General features: G+C 44.3%; 1 protein-coding gene across 2 annotated transcripts in view; it reads left to right on the top strand.

Annotated features, from left to right (window-relative positions):
- LOC147751698 (NAD-dependent protein deacetylase sirtuin-3-like) overlaps window positions 1-19273 on the top strand; it is a 357410-nt gene extending 338137 nt beyond the window's left edge. The window contains exons 7-8 of one of the 2 annotated variants that reach the window (XM_086939215.1): window positions 1245-1460; window positions 18515-19273. In XM_086939215.1, the coding sequence (XP_086795341.1) occupies window positions 1245-1460; window positions 18515-18793 (495 nt within the window). In that variant the 3' untranslated portion in view covers window positions 18794-19273. Of the gene's footprint in view, window positions 1-1244; window positions 1461-16822; window positions 16952-18514 lie in introns of those variants that run through there. The other variant, XM_086939223.1, reaches the window with a different exon arrangement.
- Window positions 19274-20115: the final 842 nt, after the last annotated feature.

Here is a 20115-nt window from a genome sequence, read left to right as displayed (position 1 = left end):
GCATACATAGATAACAAAGTTCTAGTTCTTCTTGTGGATGGACAAACCATTTTTTTTATTGCATTGTGCGCTTTGTGTATTGTACATACATGATGCCTTTTTGTTTTTGGCCCATGAACACCATAAGATGAGAGGTGTTAATGTTGAATTCTGTTTGTTTTCAGTTACATTCTGCATCTAGTGCCGCTGGTCCGTGGTGGGTTCTGGTTTGAGTGCGGCCCACCTTAGCCTGTGATGTTTAAGTCGAGCCTGGGCAGTGTATGCAACAGATAAATAAAAAGCATTTAAAACTCTCGCAATGCAAGACCTGTTTATTTATCTTTTTCGGTCATGGGGAGATTAACTTATTTGCTCAAAATCACAGGGGTGTTGTGCCACAATGTGACAAGAATTGACAAAGCCAATAGGTCTCACCTTTTAGACTATTGCCTCTGCCACTGCCTTGTATTCCCGCTGTACAGCAGGGGCATTGCTGACTTTGGCAATGATTTGTAATCTTGCTACACAGCAGCGTGGCTGCTGTGCAGCATGGCTAAAATGATAATGAAAAAGGACTATGATGCATCAAGTTCTAATTTACTTTAAAAAAAAGCCACACTGCAAAACGCCTACACTGCTGTACAGCATGACTACGAAACCTAGCCAAAGCCAATAGCTTTCAAATGTGAGACCTATTGTCTTTGCCAGCGCTTGTTTAAACAATGTATTTGCACTTTGTAGAGCTTTCAATGGTGTTATTTGGATAAGCTCTTTTTACCATTGTTATTTTGCACATCCACTGACATTAGCATGGAGCCTGCCCAAGAATTCATCGGTGTAACTAAGGCCCCTGCAATCCCTGTAGAGCAGGGGGGCACACGCCGCAGGAGTCCACCCCACCTCACCCCATTCCATTTAAATGATAAATGGAAGCATCTATTCCTACAGCTCTCCAGGTTGAGGTTAGTGGTCTCATTCTATTATTGGGTTTCATGCGTACACCTTCCAGATATTTATGAAAAGCTGCTAAATGTTTGCCATCAGTCAGTGCCTGAATTCACAACTGGCACGTCAGCAAAAATGAAAAAAATAACATTGAAGCCACGTGTCCTTCATCACTGGAAAGTGTTTTCCATTAATTATCTTCTATTGACAGCACACATGCATGAGAACAAAGAATGACCCACCACAAAACAGCCTGTAACTGAAAGAGAAAGCCCTGCAGTTCTAAGAGTGTTTATCTGTACGACTAAACTTTGTTTCAGATTGAGCCTTTCGCAAGTATGGTGAACTCGGTGAGGCCGAATGTCCCACGTCTACTATTGAACCGGCATTTGGTTGGTCCTTTCAAGAAGAAACCTTTAAAAAGCACAGATGTGGCAGAGGTAGGGGACCTGACAGACAGCACGACAAAGTTTGCTGAGGCTCTCCGGTGGACCACTGACATAGAAGAACTGATGAAGAAAACGGAATCTGCACAGGTGAGCAAACAGATCATGCATTTAATTATCACATTAAAAGCTTTTGTTTCATACTTTACTCTGATGTGAGCGATGACGTGAAAAATGTAAGGAAAATATTAAACTCTATCCTCCAATTATGTGGGCTGTATATAATTGTTTTGCTATTAAAACAAACAAAAATATATAGATATATAATATATTTAGTTACAATCTGTCCTGAATGATTTCCTTTCCCAGTCTTTATTGCATTTTAAAGAAAACAATCTGTATTTGCTAAGGCATGGGCTTAGCCTAAAGGAGCGCAGGATCATTTCAAAGGTTACGTCTATTTTGTTAGTAGAATGCCGAAAAGAGAATACTCTCCATCGTATGTAATGGGACACAGGGGCATATTTACAAGGAAGTGGCGGAGTGTGGCGTTAGCCTCCTTGGCTTAACACTGCACTCCGCCACTTTTGAAATGCAGGGCTGCACCATATTTACAAGAATACGGTGCACCCTTGCACCTGTAGTGCACATAAACATTCTGAAATTGCATTTTGAAGCTTCTATGTTTGCTGCTTAATGCAGCCCACGTACAAGTTGCAAAACCTCACTTTTTTAATGATTGCTTATGTGCAGGGAGGTATCCCTTCCTGCAGATAAATAATCATTGGTGTTTTGCTGGTTCTATATGTGCTGCAGCACATATGGAAAGTTAGGGTCCGACTAAAGCTGAATTGCAAAAATCAAGGTATGATCTGGTGAGAAGCAACATAGAATAGTATAATGCAGGACGGCACATTGTACAGATGGGTCTGGTGTACACACAATATTTATGCATACCTACAAATAAACGTCCCCTGAAGCTTGAGGGTTCGGTATTGAGCACCCAAATCACACAACGATGTCATGTTGTTTTTTGTATTCGGGTCCTGGGTTCTCGGTTATTCGCCCCACCCGTTCGGGTGAGGCGCATAGTTACCAATAAGCTCACCAGTATCCGAGCCCTTGCCAAGATGGATGCTTGTGGTACTCACATGGATTTAGAGCTCTAGTATAAAATTAAAGTGAGAAAGCCACTTCTTCTTCTGTTTTGCCATGCAGCTCCCATTTTTTAGACTATCCGAGCCAGGGTTTGTCTCACCCTGGTAGTAGCTTTGAGTGATAGATGTATAAAGTAGAGGGTGAATTGAGGTGATTCGGACTAACTTTCTCGACTCCATGAAATACTAAGCATGGGCGCAAAATCCGTTCCGCTTGCGGATTTTCGGCAAATTCGCGATCCGCGAATTTGCCGAAAAATTGCAAATCCGCGAGCAGAACGGATCCGGGGGGCAAAAGTTCAAGCTCAGTGTTTGTAACTATTTTAGAATGGCGCCGGCAAGTTGCCAGCACCATTCTAAAATAGTTACTAAGTTAGCTTCAACAAGAAGCACTAATAGATCAAATGAAGCAGGTGCTCGAGTTTAACTGAATTTGAGCTCCAACTAGAGCACCTGCTTTATTTTATCTATTAGTGCTTCCTGATGAAGCTAACTTATTAACTATTTTAGAATGGTGCTGGCAGCTTGCCGGCGCCATTCTAAAATAAAAGGCAAGGAGTGGGACAGAGGGCAGAAGTGCACAACAACAAGTGTGGCAGAGGGCAGAAGGGCACAACGAGTGGGGCAGAGGGCAGAAGGGCACAACAACGAGTGGGGCAGAGGGCAGAATGGCACAAAAACGAGTGGGGCAGAAGGGCACAAACACGAGTGGGGCAGAGGGCAGAATGGCACAAAAACGAGTGGGGCAAGGGGCAGAAGGGCACAACAACGAGTGGGGCAGAGGGCAGAAGGGCACAGCAACGAGTGGGGCAGAGGGCAGAATGGCACAAAAACGATTGGGGCCGAGGGCAGAATGGCACAAAAACGAGTGGGGAAGAGGGCAGAAGACCACAAAAACGAGTTGGGTAGAGGGCAGAAGAGCACAAAAACGAGTGGGGCAGAGGGCAAATGGGCACAAACACGAGTGTGGCAGAGGGCAGAAAGGCACAAAAACGAGTGGTACAGAGGGCAGAAGGGCACAAAAAACAAGAGGGTGGCAGTGATGAACCAGAGGGCGCATCGCGGTCTCGCACTAAAAAAAACCTGCGAACACGCAAATCGCCCCGCGAACACGCAAAAATTAAAAAAATCCACAAATTTGCGAATTTTGCGTATCGCAAATTCGCAAATTTCGCCCATGCTTATGAAATACATATTTCTCCTAAAGTCGAGAACTGTAACAATCCAGCAAGGGGGGATGCAGTAGCACATCTAACTGCCTTGATTTATACCACCTTCTCTCTCTCCAATTGTTAAAAATAAATAATGAGACTGGGCTCAGTGGAATCTTCTTCTGGTGATCCCTGGAGTAGGCCGCATGCTTGCTTTTTAATATCTATGATATACTCTGGCACAGTGCCTTAAGATTTACCATATGAATTTCAAAATGTATACTGATGACACCCAAATCCATTTTAATTTAGAGAACAACAGAGCCTGGCAAACGGAGAACTTTGAGCTCTAAATTAACAATATAATGAAGCGGATTAACCTGCCGAACTCCAGCAGTTTTCATAAAAAACAAATAAAAGTATTCTTTCCTCCAAATCGATTCGTGTGGAGCCGATGAGAGCACTGGAAAAGAAACACCTTGACTTGTGTATTGTCCTTCAAGGCTGCTCTTGAAATACCATTTAGAATGTTTCATCTTACTTTTGCTTGCAGGCCCTATTTTCCCCCTTGGTGTTTGAGCTTTAACTTTGCTTAGCTATGTCTCAGTTGCACGTAATGCCGAAAAATTATCATTTTAGGATGTGATTTTAGTGTGTCTTTATTAAGCGACCACAGGAACCTCAGTTTTTTCACTTTTGACCAGCTATATGTCGTTACTTTCAAATGTGGGTAAAACACCGGCGTTTAGCTCTGATGTTTACTATATTGTACAGTTCCTTTTCCTGAATCTTGCATGGTTTGGGTACAGAACATTTTCTGAACGTGTTAAATTTTGGGGCCTCTGTATTGAAGTGTATTTTCTGGCTTCTCATGTATCTCAATTATGCGTTTTGTGTAATTGCCCCTTTTCACCATCTAAGGGATGCAATAGAAATGCATTTTTACTGATAAACGGATCGGCCTTAGTATAATATCTGGCCCTCCTAGTAGATCAGGTAGTCACTGTATACCCAATGGTCGGTAAACTTTTTAATGATGTGACCACTTGTGTAAAAAAAAAAAAAAAGAAACATTGGGCTCCACAGAATGACAACCATATTTTCTCATATTTTATCAAATTGGTGTATTTGAGGGGGGCTTGGCCTACACAGCCAAGATAGCGGTCGAGCATTAGGGTTGCTTCCGTCACCTGAGAACGATCTGTCGTAATCCTACCTGACAACATTTTGTTTCCCTACCCTCTGTGTACCGGGGCTTCTTGTGGGGCCCTGCGGTGCCAAGCGAGCCCTCCTTCGAGTCTGTGTGGGGCCACAGTGTACGGGGGCTCCTTGTGGGGCCCTGTGGTGCCAAGCGAGCCCCCTTTCAAGTCTATGCAGGGCCACCAGTCTGATTGCTTGCTTGGTGGAGGCCTGCTGGGCTGTCGGGTCTCTGCGGGGCAGTGCATTGCTGTGGAACCGCTGGGCTCAGTGGAGTCGCCGCCTCGCCTTCTTGGGCGTAGGGAGGCCTGTGTCCCGCCAGAGTGGAGCTGGACCAGAGGGAGGAGTTCCGGTCCGGGAGTGACACCTGCCTTGGCAAACCCTGGTGGGGCTCATTGGCGGTCTTGGTGGCGATAGGCCGATTGAGCCTGGCTGGTGCCACTATAAGGAGATAGCCTGGGAGCTGGCCGCCCGGTAGGCAGTGAGGGCCCTCCCCTTCATCTGCTGCAGTGGAGAGGCCCTGAAGACACCCAGGGTCACCCGAGGTAGCCAGCCCGGGGACCAGTGGACTGGATGGTACTCTGGGCCTGAGGTGAAGGCTGCACATTAGCCCGCCTGGGCGGAAGGTCCTGGTCTCCCCATCTCTGCCTAGTCCACATATGTGGTGTTGTAGATATACCCAGGGGTGGGAGGGAACCCACGGTGAGGAGGCCTGTGTGGAGGGCGGGGAGGACAAGAAGTGGAGGCGGTTGCGGAGGCCTGGAAGGTTGGAAGTGCAGACTGGCCTCCTACCTGAGGACTGAGTTGGGGACCCCAGGTGATGAGCTTGGGCCCGGTAGGTGGGCAGATGTCAGGCCGTGCCTTCATAGTACTGGGGGGTGGCGAGGTGCTCCTGAAGGTGAAGGCCAGATGGTGGCCTAGGCGGGAGTCCTCCTGTCTAACATCCTGCCTCCCATCTCCTGTCCCATCCCCAGTGTCTGTTCTCCATGAATTACTGTCTGGTGGTTTTGGCGGTTAGTGGCTCTCCCCCTCCCGCCCCCCCTTTTTTTCTCCCCAGGCTGCCCTGGGCCCTTGGCCCTGGCCTGGAGGTACTCTTGCTCTCTTCGTACTAGACCATTGGATTTCTGGCCCTAGAGAATGGGGCGGGGAAGGGTCAGCCGCAAATCCTGGCCCAGACGAAAATGGATCAGTACACAGTCCCACCAACTACTCCCCAGGAGGTTGGAGAGTGTCCCATGGATTGGATGTCTTACTCGGCGCAGCGGGGGCTGTGGACCTAGATGTGGTCCTTAAGGCCATACAGGACACTAGGGATGCTGTGCAGTCCAAGGTGGATAGTCTCTGGGTGGATCTCTCCCTGCTGCGTCAGGATCTTTGTAATGATGTGGAGAGGACTATGGAGTTGAGACCAGTGTCTCCTCTGCTGAGGACGAATTTTCAGTGCTCCAAAGCCAGCTGTCCAAGCGGGCCGCCTAGCTGTCCTCGCTAACAGAGAGGGCGCAGGACGCTGTAAACAGGTCGCGCTGTAACAGCCTTGGACTTATTGGCCTACCTGAAACTCTGGAGCAGTGGGCCTTGCCTGGCTGCTGGAGGACCGGTTCAAAACATGGGTGCCCGAAAATAAGCGGTCTCTTTTTTTGTCATTGAAAGGGCGCACCACTCCTTGATGCCAAGGCCTCTGCCAGGGGCCTCCCCGCGGCCTGTGTTCTGAAGGTGCTCAACTTCAAGGACCAAGACGTGATATTACAAGAGGCCCTCACCCACACTGATGACGGTTCGACAACTCAAAGGTTCTCCTGTTCTCTGATTATACAAAGGCGGCGCAACAGCGGTGGCACGCCTTTGCAGAAGTGAAGCAGAATCTCGGTGCACTAGACCTGCGCTACATGCTTCTGATTCCCACCAGATGAAGGTATTTTTCCAATCTCACACTCTTCTTCGGCACACCGGTTGAGGCTAGGGAATGGGCAACTGAGCAGTGGGTGCTGCAGAGACTCCAGCCCCCCCGCCCCACCCCCCGAGCCACTCCGATCTGGGAGCACAAAGGGGCATACTGGATCACTTCCCCCGATCTCGGGAATCCTGGGTCAAGCATGGGGCTGATGAGGAGGGCTATGGCTCAACTCAGGAAGAATTTACCTTGAATCCAGTCTCACCGAGGGAGGTTGAGAACCTCTTGAATACTACAATTATTTATCGAGCTGCAGAGATGGACCTTGGCACCTCCTCCACCCACATTGATGGTTCTGTCGGGGGCGGGCCAGGAGGGCTGACGGAGAGGATGGCTGGGCTCTCCCTCCTCCCATCTCCCTGCGGGGGTCCTGGCCTGTGCGATTCTCTTCCCGTTCTTAACGTTACTTCTGTTGGGTACCAAGGGGCAGTGTCATTTCCATGTGGTTTAATTCAGTTGTCAATTGCTAGATCCTATTGTATGAGCGCCTACGGATCACAAAGGTTTCTCCCCCCCCCTTAGTTAGAGATTTTTGGTGATTCAGTTAGGGCGACAGATGCTTTCTGGGTTGAAGTGTGGGGTGGGGAGGGGTGTTGGTGAGTGGATATTTCAGTTGAGCCTTTGAGCGTGGTTTGTTTCCTTGAATGTTCTGTCTTAACAGTGTTTTTTACTTTTAGGTTGATTACGGCAAACAAGTCAGAGCACAGTTGCTAGTTATGTATGGCATTGCACTGCAGGTCCTCCGGTAATCATGTCTCACCCCGCTTTGGGTGGGGGCTGTCCTTTATTCTCGCGGCTGCGTCAAGAACCCCCCTGGAATAATGGTACTCTCCTAGAATGTGAATGACCTCCTGGACCGCATTAACTGCTCTGCAGTATTACTGTATATCAAGCAACACAGGTCAGCGGTTGTCTTCTTGCAGGAGACCCACCTATTAGGTTTGAACTGCCCCTTTCTGGGCCGCTTTATCTTTGACAGGGTTTTCCACACCGGTTTTCCATGTGGTTCTAGAGGAGTCACCATATTGTTGCATAAATCTCTTCCCCTAGCTATCACAGCACAGCACAGCACGGACACCCAGGGATGCTATGTGGGTATTGAAGGCTGCTTGGAAGCGAGGAATTATAATTTTGTAACTTTTTATGTCCCACCACCCCTGCTGCATTTCTCCTTGCAATCACTGATATCCTTCATCTTGACTCTTTCCCCAGGGCATTACGGTGATTGGAGGAGATTTTAATGCGCTCCCTGATCCGTTCCTGGATGCCTCATCCGCTCCATATTCAGCCAGATGTTCCAAGTTGGTGTGCTTGTCCTCGTGGGCAGATTCACTGGGCCTCTGCGATGCATGGCGTTCTTGGCATCACACGCAACGAGCCTACGCTCCTCAATCTGCAGTGCATGCAGCAGAATCTCACATAGACTTGCTGTGCTTACTGGCGGCATAGACTTGCTTTGCTTACTGGCGGCAGATCATCTCTTGGTTCAATCTGTGTTCATTCTCCTGCGTGGTATCTCTGATCATGCTCTGCTGTTGTTGTCATGGGAAACTCAGCCCACCATCCTGCGCCCTGTTTGGATGTTCATTGCATGGTATTTGCAAGCTCTGAATTCGAGGCCTTTGTTGAGGAATTACAACAGTTCTTTGAACTCAATGTAGGTTCAGTGGCCTCTGCAGCGACACTGTGAGTGGCTAGGAAGCCGTCCTTGAGAGGCCACATTACAGGCTATGTTAGTCAAGCCGAGGCGCTCTGTGTGGCGTCTTACTGACCTGGAAGCTCAGGTATGACTGGAGGCTATCCTTCGCCACCGTAATATCGAGCATTCTTGTTGTCTCCTAGCCATAGCCTGCACATGTTTCCTTAAAGGAAGCCAGTCATGGTGGAGAGGGTATGTAACTGTTACAACGCGATTTTTACCACGCATACTGTTACCACGCATACCATTACAACTCATACCTTTACAACGCATGACATTACATCGCAGATACTATTACAACGCATGCCATTACAACGTAAGTATAGGTAAGTATATCATTTTTTTACCTTTTTTTTAATTACCAAAATATTAAAAATAAATTACGTTAATTAAAGTAATTTTATATATAGTTTGGGTTTTGGGGTACAGGGGTAAATTTAGGGTTCAGGGCTGGGTTTGGGTTTTGGGGTACAGGGGTATTTTTAAGGTTCAGGGCTGGGTTTGGGTTATGGGGTACAGGGGTAATTTTAGGGTTCAGGGCTGGGTGTGGGTTATGGGGTACAGGGGTAATTTTAGGGTTCAGGGCTGGGTTTGGGTTATGGGGCACGGGGTAATTTTAGGGTTCAGGGCTGGGTTTGGGGGTACAGGGGTATTTTTAGGGTTCAGGGCTGGGTTTGGGTTTTGGGGTACAGGGGTAATTTTAGGGTTCAGGGCAGGGTTTGGGTTTTGGGGTACAGGGGTAATTTTAGGGTTCAGGGCTGGGTTTGGGTTTTGGGGTACAGGGGTATTTTTAGGGTTCAGGGCTGGGTTTGGGTTTTGGGGTACAGGGGTATTTTTAGGGTTCAGGGCTGGGTTTGGGGTACAGGGGTATTTTTAGGGTTCAGGGCTGGGTTTGGGTTTTGGGGTACAGGGGTATTTTTAGGGTTTGGGTTTGGGTTTTGGGGTACAGGGGTATTTTTAGGGTTCAGGGCTGGGTTTGGGTTTTGGGGTACAGGGGTCTTTTTAGGGTTCAGGGCTGTGTTTGGGGGTACAGGGTATTTTTAGGGTTCAGGGCTGGGTTTGGGTTTTGGGGTACAGGGGTATTTTTAGGGTTCAGGTTTGGGTTATGGGGTACAGGGATATTTTTAGGGTTCAGGGCTGGGTTTGGGTTATGGGGTACAGGGGTGTTTTTAGGGTTCAGGGCTGGGTTTGGGTTATGGGGGGAGAGGGGTAATTTTAGGGTTCAGGTTTGGGTTATGGGGTACAGGGGTATTTTTAGGGTTCAGGGCTGGGTTTGGGTTTTGGGGAACAGGGGTATTTTAAGGGTTCAGTTTTATAAAAATACTTAAATGTAATTAAATACATTTATTTTAGTAATTTTAATACTTATTTAAAAAGTATATATATATATATATATATATATATATATATTTTTTTTTTTTAATTACAATGACATTAATATAAAATGTATTTAATAAATAAAAATAATTAAATATTTATTAATTAATTTTTTTTAAAATTAATATAATAATATTTAAAAGTAATATACTTACCTATACTTGCGTTGTAATGGCATGCGTTGTAATAGTATCTGCGATGTAATGTCATGCGTTGTAAAGGTATGCATTGTAAAGGGTCCTGCGTTGTAAATATTGCGTTGTAATGGTATGCGTGGTAAAAGTATGCGTTTTAACGTCATACATCCCCGGCCGAGTGATTCTGGTGATTCAGGACTTGTTGGGATGTACCTGGAAGGATCCTACCGTAATTACTCAGACCGTTGCTGAATTTTGTCAGGGGCTATATTCGCTATGTCTCCCTCCAGCAGAAATTGCAAATCCTCTCCTGGACAGTATACTACTGCTGACTGTACTCAATGATTTGGCCGGAGAGGTGGACCAAGCCCTGACTCTGGAGGAGGTGAGGTCTGTGGTGTCGGGGTTGCAGGTCGGAAAGACGGCTGGCCCTAATGGGTTTCCCATTGAAGGTTACAAGCACTTCCTTGAAATGTTATGCCCCTATCTTCTAAACTTTTATTGGCATCCACTCTGCAGCAGGGGTCCTTTCCACCCGAATTAGATCGTGCCATTGTTATTGTCCGTCCCCATGGAGAGTCTCCCTTGCGACCAATGTTCCACCTATCATCCGATTTCGCTGATTAACACTGATTTAAGATCCAGGCAAAAGTGTTAGCTATACAGCTGGGCCTTGCCTTTCCACATCTGGTTCACTCAGATCAGTGCTGATTTATGTTGGGCCGCCTATGTATTAGGAGTGTCCATGCTGCGCTGTCTCAAGCACGAGTCATTGATGTCAAACTGGCCCTCTTGCTAGTTGACTTCACCAAGTGTTCAATACTGTGTCCTAGGATTTTATGGATGGAGTCCTTTGCCGAGTCAGTCTGGGATAGGGGTTCCATTGAACGGTCTGTCTTTTTTAGTATGTCCTGACTGCTCAAGTTAGTGTAAATGTTTTTTTTCTCCTGCATTCCCTATCGAACATGGTATGCGCCAGGGGTGTCCATTGTCCCCACTGCTATTCATTTTGGAGATAGACCTCCTGGCACTGCTTATATGCTGCGATACCCAGGTTTGGGGCAGGTGGTGGGGTAATGGTCTTGAAGATCGCATAGCGCTATATATGCTGATAATATGCTTTTGTTCTTGAAGGATCTCAAGCGCTCTGGGCCCCGTTGTCTGACACTTCTTTGGCAATATGGTGAGGCGCCTGGGCTCCGGATTAATGAAGGCAAGTCCTGCATAGTGGAGGCAAAGGGGGACACTCTGGAGCAGGTTTGGTGTCCCAGTATTCCTACCTGGCATAATTCTTTCAAGTATCTGGGGGTTTCATGTGTCCCCTCTCCCAGATTTGGCCTGGGCCCTTAACCTCCGGAAGTTGGATCTGCAGCTTGATCACGACCTCGGCCAATGGGCCGACCCTCCATTGAACCCCATAGAGCGCCCTGCCTTATTTGAAATGGTATGCCTGCAGCGCTATTTGTATATTCTGGGTAACTATCCCTATCCCATCCCCCGCAAATGGTTTCACTTCTTGACTACTAAGATCACTAACTTTGTGTGGGCCAGCGGTAGGCACAAGGTGGCATTTCAGTCAGTGCACAGGTCCCCCTTTGATGGTGGCCTTGGTCTATTGGATATCTACCTATACTACCTCGCAGCACACTTGGTGCCGGTTAATGACTGGTTCACGGGGGTGGGATGATCCTGTGTATTAGCTGGAAATTAATTTGTTGGGAATAAATGGCCTGCTTGATCTTTGTATCGGAGCGAGTTTACCTGATACACTGCCTTCCTGCACGCGGGTGTCCCTCATCTGTTGGAGGGCGGCACCTCAGCTCATTGGCTGAAATCATCGCCTCACCAGAGTGACCGGATTATGACAGGGAACATGGCTTAGTTAACTGTCACCACTAGGTTGGTGAGTGAGGGTTCTTAAATTACCTTGTATTGTCTCATCCCCCTGTTTTTCCTTTCACCTCACATATTATTTTGAGGCTGTTTGTTATATATTTTTTCACTCTTCTGTTGTTTATTGATGTCAACATTAATTATAGCCACAATAAACACATTAGAGAAGCATGGTCAAACGTCATCTACTTTTAAGATTGTATGTAATGAGTATTCGATCTTGCTGACGAATCTTATTGGCATTGCTCTTTAAATACTTGTAGCTTGTACACACCCCCTGCGGGTTGTTCTACACTTGTGACATATTGGTTACAAATTTTAAATAGATACAACATTTTGACCTATCTTTTTTTACCTAAATTTTAAAAGGTGGCCCTATAAGACGATTTTTCTATCTGTTACCATATAAATAACCTTCACCTCGTCTAAGGAGGTTGCAGCTTACAGTGCATACAGATGTATTTTGTGAGAGCAATGGAAACAGTGATCTGATGTCTTTTTGTGTCCTAGGAGTGTTTAATGTACAGAGGGTGAATGATTAGGAAACTTTTTTTGATGCAGTTTGCATCACATTTTCATTACATTTTCCGAATGCTTTACCTTTACTTAACCTTTCACGTCTGTGAAATATTCGCTTTTCTTTTCATAGCACTGCTGGTTCTCAGTTTCCTGCATTTCTAGCTATTGAATAGCATTTCTTTTTCAGCTATGGTAATAGCTTACGTGCTTGATTTGAAAACGTAATAAGAATTCTAAAGCAAAAAAGCGATTGGTAATACGAGCGTTGGTGACAGAGAAACAGGAAGGTTGTCGTTCCAGGAGTCTGTAACTTTGAAATCGTGAACCGATTGAAAAACAACTTAAGCCTCGTCAAAACGTAGCATATTCCAACCATTTATGCAAGCTTTGTGCCTGAAACTTAATTAAAACACTACTTAAGGAAGTCATTGAGGGCATATTTCATAAAATGTACTGTATACATGTTATGTTAAAATTTCTTATAAAGCGCACTTACACCGATTGGTTTCTTGGTGCTGAACTTAAGGTATTGCTGAAACCCCCCTATATTTAGTTGTGTGCAGAATCTAGTCATAAGCTTGGGTAAAGAGCCAAGTCTTAAGCAGCCTACGGAATCTAGAAAATTCAGTGCAGGTTCTTATGTCTAACGTAAGAGTGTTCCAGAAGCTGGGTGCCAATACTGCAAACCTGCAGCCACCTATTTGTTTCCGTTTGTGGGACGGAATGGTTTGAAGGTTCTTGAGGGGGAGCGTAAGCTACGTGCAGGTAAATATTTCTGAACAAGTCTGGATATAAATTTTGGGCTAGCACCATGCAGGGTTTTAAAAAATAAGGCAACCAACTTTAAATGCACATCTTTTTGAGATGGGAAGCCAATGTAGCTCTTTCATAGTAGGAGAGATGTGTTCCCATCTGGGTTGATGGGATATCAACCTGGCTGCCTGGTTCTGTACCATCTGCAGTCTTTTGGTGAGATAGAGCAGGATAGTAAAATCAACAATTTCCCTTGGCTAGATTTGATGAGAACTAAAGCCCAAATACTGACCTTGGACACAAGACTCAACTAGGTGAAAGTATAAACATAAGCAACTTTCTGTATAAAACGATATGGTATTTTATTAAAACAATCTGATTGCCAATTTAAAAACATACACAAAATATAAAAATAGAGTTTGAAAACTCTTTACACAACTCATAAAAACATCACCACATAATTGTGCTATGATTCACACACAACACTTATGTAGACAGCATTAATACAAAAGTATATTGAAAGGAAACCTGCTCTAATTTATACAGTATGAGAACGAGGAATGGGGGAGAGAAGGGAAACAAACACAGACATTAACGATCTGTCATACAATATTGCACATTAAGTCCCACATTTAACTCAAACCCAGACTTGACTTATTTTCATTGTTCTTGGGGCGAGTTCGGTTGTTTAATTGTGCACAGATATGCGTCGACGCGTTTCGATGGACTCATTGGATGTATGCCATCTTTATCAAGACTTCTATATTGTATTCTCTCCTGTATTGGCACTGGATGGTTGCCTTTACATGTAAATCCTGTTGATAGATATATTTGGATTAATGCATGGCAGGTAATTGCAAACTGTCATTATTCAGTACACCTTATTCATCATACTACTCTTTGGGCACTCACCGATGATATACATTTTGGAATTTTAAGGTTTTAAAACATTTATCAGCCCATCCACATTTTTCTAGCAGTGTTGTAATATATGTACACACACTTTGGTTAGGCATTACTGTTGCTCTAAACTTCCAGTCCTACCAATATGTGGGCTTCTGTTCTTAAATGTCCCTCATGGTATACTATAGATAGCGCCATGAATATAAGTAGGGGGAGGCGTTCCTGTTACTCACCCACCCTCTCATCCCGCCTGCTAATGCCGTGGATAGTCAGGTAATTTACCTTATCACATTGTCTTTTTATAATTCATTCTGGTGGAGTTCTTAATTTGAAAAGTGTTGCTCATGCTCGTCACTATATATTCGACCAGGTCTGAAATGAATATTATAGAAAAGGGTATTTAAAACCATGTGGTTCTCCTGTTTACCCGGAACCAGTTATGAGCTTCTTAGGTTCTTTCATTACCTGTTGGTTTTCTAACCCCTCGGTGTTGGTTCACACACGTGCAGTCTTTTGTGTGGGTCAGGGAAAGCGGAGATTTTAAGTTGAATACATGTCACCTATGAGATAAATCGTAGTAGTTTCAGAAAGGATATATTAGGAAGTTACTTGAAAACTACTTGGAAACTGCTCTCAAATTTTTTGTTAGTTTGGACAATATACCTTAATTATATTTATCCTTTGCGTAGTTTTTGTGCTTTGCCCCGCTGCCGCACCGTTATGTATTATGGTTTAATGCCTTCGCGTTGTAGCCTGGAATATAGGTTAATTTACGATTTAGTTTTCTCTATTTTATTAAACTATTTTAAAAAACAAGCAGTTCTTTTTACCCTTACCTAGTATTTGCTGTAGACGGGTCCTAGGGTTGGGTGGATTGGAAAGGGCGCTGTGTTCTTACACTAGATTCTACTGGCGTTCCTTTAGAAGAAAAAGTATGGAGGCTCCATTGGTTAAATATCCCCCACTTTAGATCTTCTCTAAACCTCCCTTGAATTCAATCTCCTTACCTATGATTCGGCTGGTCGTTAACCTCCACCCGACCTCGTACATCTGTGCTCCTCGCTGTCTTCCAGAAAAGTATTGATTTAAGTTGGCTTTTACGGGTCTTTTTAAACTGTGACTATGGCTTCCTATTGGCCAATCTTGAGTTGTTTCAGCTGTGTCTCCTTAAGTCTATACGGTATAATTTCTGTGCACCTACGGATCGCGTCCTTCGTTACTTCCGCGTTCCGTGCCTCGATATGACTTTTTGCTTTACAAGCCTCGTTTTGGGCTCGTCGTTGCGTAAATCACGCCTCGTTTTGGGAAATGTTTATATTTACCTTGTTTGACATTTTTAGATGTCTACTTAATTTGCCTCAAACAAGGTAAATATAAACATTTCCCAAAACGAGGCGTGATTTACGCAACGACGAGCCCAAAACGAGGCTTGTAAAGCAAAAAGTCATATCGAGGCGCGGAACGCGGAAGTAACGAAGGACGCGATCCGTAGGTGCACAGAAATTATACCGTATAGACTTAAGGAGACACAGCTGAAACAACTCAAGATTGGCCAATAGGAAGCCATAGTCACAGTTTAAAAAGACCCGTAAAAGCCAACTTAAATCAATACTTTTCTGGAAGACAGCGAGGAGCACAGATGTACGAGGTCGGGTGGAGGTTAACGACCAGCCGAATCATAGGTAAGGAGATTGAATTCAAGGGAGGTTTAGAGAAGATCTAAAGTGGGGGATATTTAACCAATGGAGCCTCCATACTTTTTCTTCTAAAGGAACGCCAGTAGAATCTAGTGTAAGAACACGGCGCCCTTTCCAATCCACCCAACCCTAGGACCCGTCTACAGCAAATACTAGGTAAGGGTAAAAAGAACTGCTTGTTTTTTAAAATAGTTTAATAAAATAGAGAAAACTAAATCGTAAATTAACCTATATTCCAGGCTACAACGTGAAGGCATTAAACCATAATACATAACAGTGCGGCAGCGGGGCAAAGCACAAGAACTACGCAAAGGATAAATATAATTAAGGTATATTGTCCAAACTAACACAAAATTTGAGAGCAGTTTCCAAGTAGTTTTCAAGTAACTTCCTAATATATCCTTTCTGAAACTACTACGATTTATCTCATAGGTGACATGTATTCAACTTAAAATCTCCGCTTTCCCCGACCCACACAAAAGACTGCACGTGTGTGAACCAACACCGAGGGGTTAGAAAACCAACAGGTAATGAAAGAACCTAAGAAGCTCATAACTGGTTCCGGGCAAACAGGATAACCACATGGTTTTAAATACCCTTTTCTATAATATTCATTTCAGACCTGGTCGAATATATAGTGACGAGCATGAGCAACACTTTTCAAATTAAGAACTCCACCAGAATGAATTATAAAAAGACAGTGTGATAAAGTAAATTACCTGACTATCCACGGCATTAGCAGGTGGGATGAGAGGGTGGGTGAGTAACAGGAACGCCTCCCCCTACTTATATTCATGGCGCTATCTATAGTATACCATGAGGGACATTTAAGAACAGAAGCCCACATATTGGTAGGACTGGAAGTTTAGAGCAACAGTAATGCCAAACCAAAGTGTGTTCATATATTGCAACACTGCTAGAAAAATGTGGATGGGCTGATAAATGTTTTAAAACCTTAAAATTCCAAAATGTATATCATCGGTGAACGCCCAAAGAGTAGTATGATGAATAAGGTGTACTGAATAATGACAGTTTGCAATTACCTGCCATGCATTGATCCAAATATATCTATCAACAGGATTTACATGTAAAGGCAACCATCCAGTGCCAATACAGGAGAGAATACAATATAGAAGTCTTGATAAAGATGGCAAACATCCAATGAGTCCATCGAAACGCGTCAACGCATATCTGTGCACAATTAAACAACCGAACTCGCCCCAAGAACAATGAAAATAAGTCAAGTCTGGGTTTGAGTTAAATGTGGGACTTAATGTGCAATATTGTATGACAAATCGTTAATGTCTGTGTTTGTTTCCCTTCTCTCACCCAGTCCTCGTTCTCATACTGTATACATTAGAGCAGGTTTCCTTCCAATATACTTTTGTATTAATGCTGTCTACTTAAGTGTTGTGTGTGAATCATAGTACAATTATGTGGTGATGTTTTTATGAGTTGTGTAAAGAGTTTTCAAACTCTATTTTTATATTTTGTGTATGTTTTTAAATTGACAATCAGATTGTTTTAATAAAATACTATATAGTTTTATACAGAAAGTTGTTTATGTTTATACTTTCACCTAGTTTAGTCTTGTGTCCAAGATCAGTATTTGGGCTTTAGTTCTCATCAAATCTAGCCAAGGGAAATTGTTGATTTTACTGTTTAGCAGTACCCTATTCCCCTGGCGGCCTTTAAGTGGTCTCTCTCAACTTTTTCTAACTAAGAGATAGAGCAGGATGCCAATGTATAGAGAATTGGCATAATCCAGGTGTGATATCACCATGGCTAGGACCACCTGGATTTAGGCTTCCCGAGTGAGTAATCTTCCTTATTTTCCTCAATTGAAAGAAACAGGTGGACATTACTGCTCCTAGCTGAGATTTTATGGTGAGGTCGCTATTGATGATCACTCCCAGACTTTTGGATGAGGAAGAAGGGTTAGGTGGGGAGCCTTGTTCACTTGGCCAAACTGTGCGTTCCAGGGGTTCAGGGGACCACCTATCAGGATCACTTCTGTTTTGAATGGGTTTAATTTTAACTGGTTGTTAATCATCCAGTCACCGATGTGTAGTATCGTTGCCTGGAATTCAGATATTGAATCAGGTGAATTATTGATAGAAAACACCAGTTGCAGATCATCTGCATAATTATACTTGCATACTTTCCTATTTTTCAGGAAGTGAAGTATGGGAAGAAGTTAAAGATTGAATAAGTGAGGGGACAACGAGGAGCCCTGAGGTACTCTGCATGTCGTTGCCATTTTAGGTGCAGAGAACTGGGAGAGACGCACTGACTGAGTACGTTCCTCGAGAAATTACTCAATCCAGCTGGATGCCACCCCCTTGAGCCGCCCTGACACGGTCTATCAGGATGCCATGATCGACCGTGTCAAATGGCGCGGACAGGTCCAGCAGCACCAAGGACTTGGGGGAGCCTTTACTGGCTTCCTTTCGAAGCGTATCCAGTGCAGTGAGTATTACTGGCTCAGTAGAATGGGCTAGGCGGAACCCCGCTTGGTTAGGATCGAGATAATCAGATTGCTCAATAAAAGCACAGAGACATTTGGCCACATGAGATTCCAATATTTTGGCCAAATAAGGGAGCAGGGAAATGAAATTCATGCATCCCATGTTATAACAGCAGGTAGGGCTTTACTAAAATGACCCCGCCTTCTGCACACAATAAATAAGCAGTAGCGTTAATTTTACCGTTCAAATGCACTTTGGAAACCTACGACGTCTGCTTTAAATTTTTTATTTTCCCTCCTCAGATCAATATCTCCACTCAGTTGCGCACTGGATTTGGAAAAGCAAAATCTTCCTCTCCCTCGCCGTTGCCTGTCTTATCTAAACCCAATAGTAAAGCAAGAGCAGCCGCACACGTACTTTCAGCAAAGCCTCCCTTCAGAAACACAAGCACAGCAAAGGATCCGCAGCGGAGGCCTGTCCCAGTGGCCATTGCGCGTGCGGAGAAACCCATCTCAACCTTCACTGGACAGAGCAGCTCCTCTGACGATGAAAGTAGCGAATCATCCGAGAACATCGCGTGACCTGGACTTATTGTTTACATAAGGAGTGTCTGTGCGAGGGCACGCTGTATGTTCTTGTGTTCACGGGTGCACTTCCTTCTACGTAATGTATTGCATAACCATGGACGCTTTTGATACAAACATTGCAAAAAAACACTCTTGCTCCTTCCTATACCATCTAAGGTGCTACTTATGAATTGTGCCGATGAAGCAAAAAAAAACAACCAATAACTATATCAGATTATTATAATCCTTAGAAGAAACCATTGTGGTATTTTCTTCCTTTTGTCATTAACAATTTTCCAGATCGAATGGTCTTTATTTTCAACTTTTGTACTTCACCTTGTTCTAATTTCACCTTGTTAGTTTTTTTTTTACAAATGCACTTTCCTTAAATTATTGCAAGCTATTTATTTCCACAAACTTTTTTACTCTGATTCATTTGTCTAAATAAAAAAAAAGTGCGGCTTGAGAGTTGTAAATAAAATATTTTTTACACAAGTTGCAGCTAGTCGTTTGTTTGGATCAACTTGCAACGTGCTAATGTTTGAGCCGTGTTTACTATTTTTGTCTAAAAAGTACTGACTTTCAGCTTACAGCCACAACATTTCACCTGCCCCCTCCCCCCCCCCCCCCCCCCCCCCGTCCCTGTGCTCCAAAACAATGGGCATTTCAGTAACTGTAAGAGAAAGAAGAAAATAAGTCACGCTTGTTGTCTTCCACAAATAGATTTAATTGATGCAATAATCATTACATTCTCCTTGAGCTCCTTTCAACAAAGTAGCCAATTGTGGAGGCAGTTTATTTTATGGTGTTTATTGTTTTGCAGTGATACATAGCCAATGGGATGGCTCGAAATGTCCACAGATGGATGGGGAGTGGTTGGAATTTACACTGACTCGATCACAAGCTTGATGTATGCAGAATTGATCTTGGGTACTTCAAGTCTGCCTCGGATTGAAGAAATGTAGGTAGTCCTGTGGGGTTGGGGATTGCAAATGCAGCAGCTCCTCCCACGCCCAGATTGTGTATGTTCTGTTGGATGGAGCGAGAGACCTTGAGGGTCTGTTCGAGTGGGGTAGCAAGCCAGTGTACAGTGGGTAGTTATCGAGACAGATGGTTCTAAACTCAGCCCTGTGCAACATCGACAATGCAGACATGATATGATCAGCTCTACTGCGGCCAAAAGTGGGTTTGGCAACAATGCACTAGCTGTTTGGACCTTTCATTTCATTATAGGTTCGATCTCCCGAAAACTCAATTTTAGCGAGCACGGAAATTATTTCATTTTCTGCCTTCCGCAGGGTCTTTCTAGACATATTGTAGATGACAGTGGGTTTGTG

Source organism: Lissotriton vulgaris, chromosome 1_1 (genome assembly GCF_964263255.1).
Source record: "Lissotriton vulgaris chromosome 1_1, aLisVul1.2, whole genome shotgun sequence".
NCBI classification, from domain to species: domain Eukaryota; kingdom Metazoa; phylum Chordata; class Amphibia; order Caudata; family Salamandridae; genus Lissotriton; species Lissotriton vulgaris.
The sequence above is the reverse complement of the archived record's forward strand: the minus strand, read 5'-3'. Positions and strand labels throughout refer to the sequence as shown.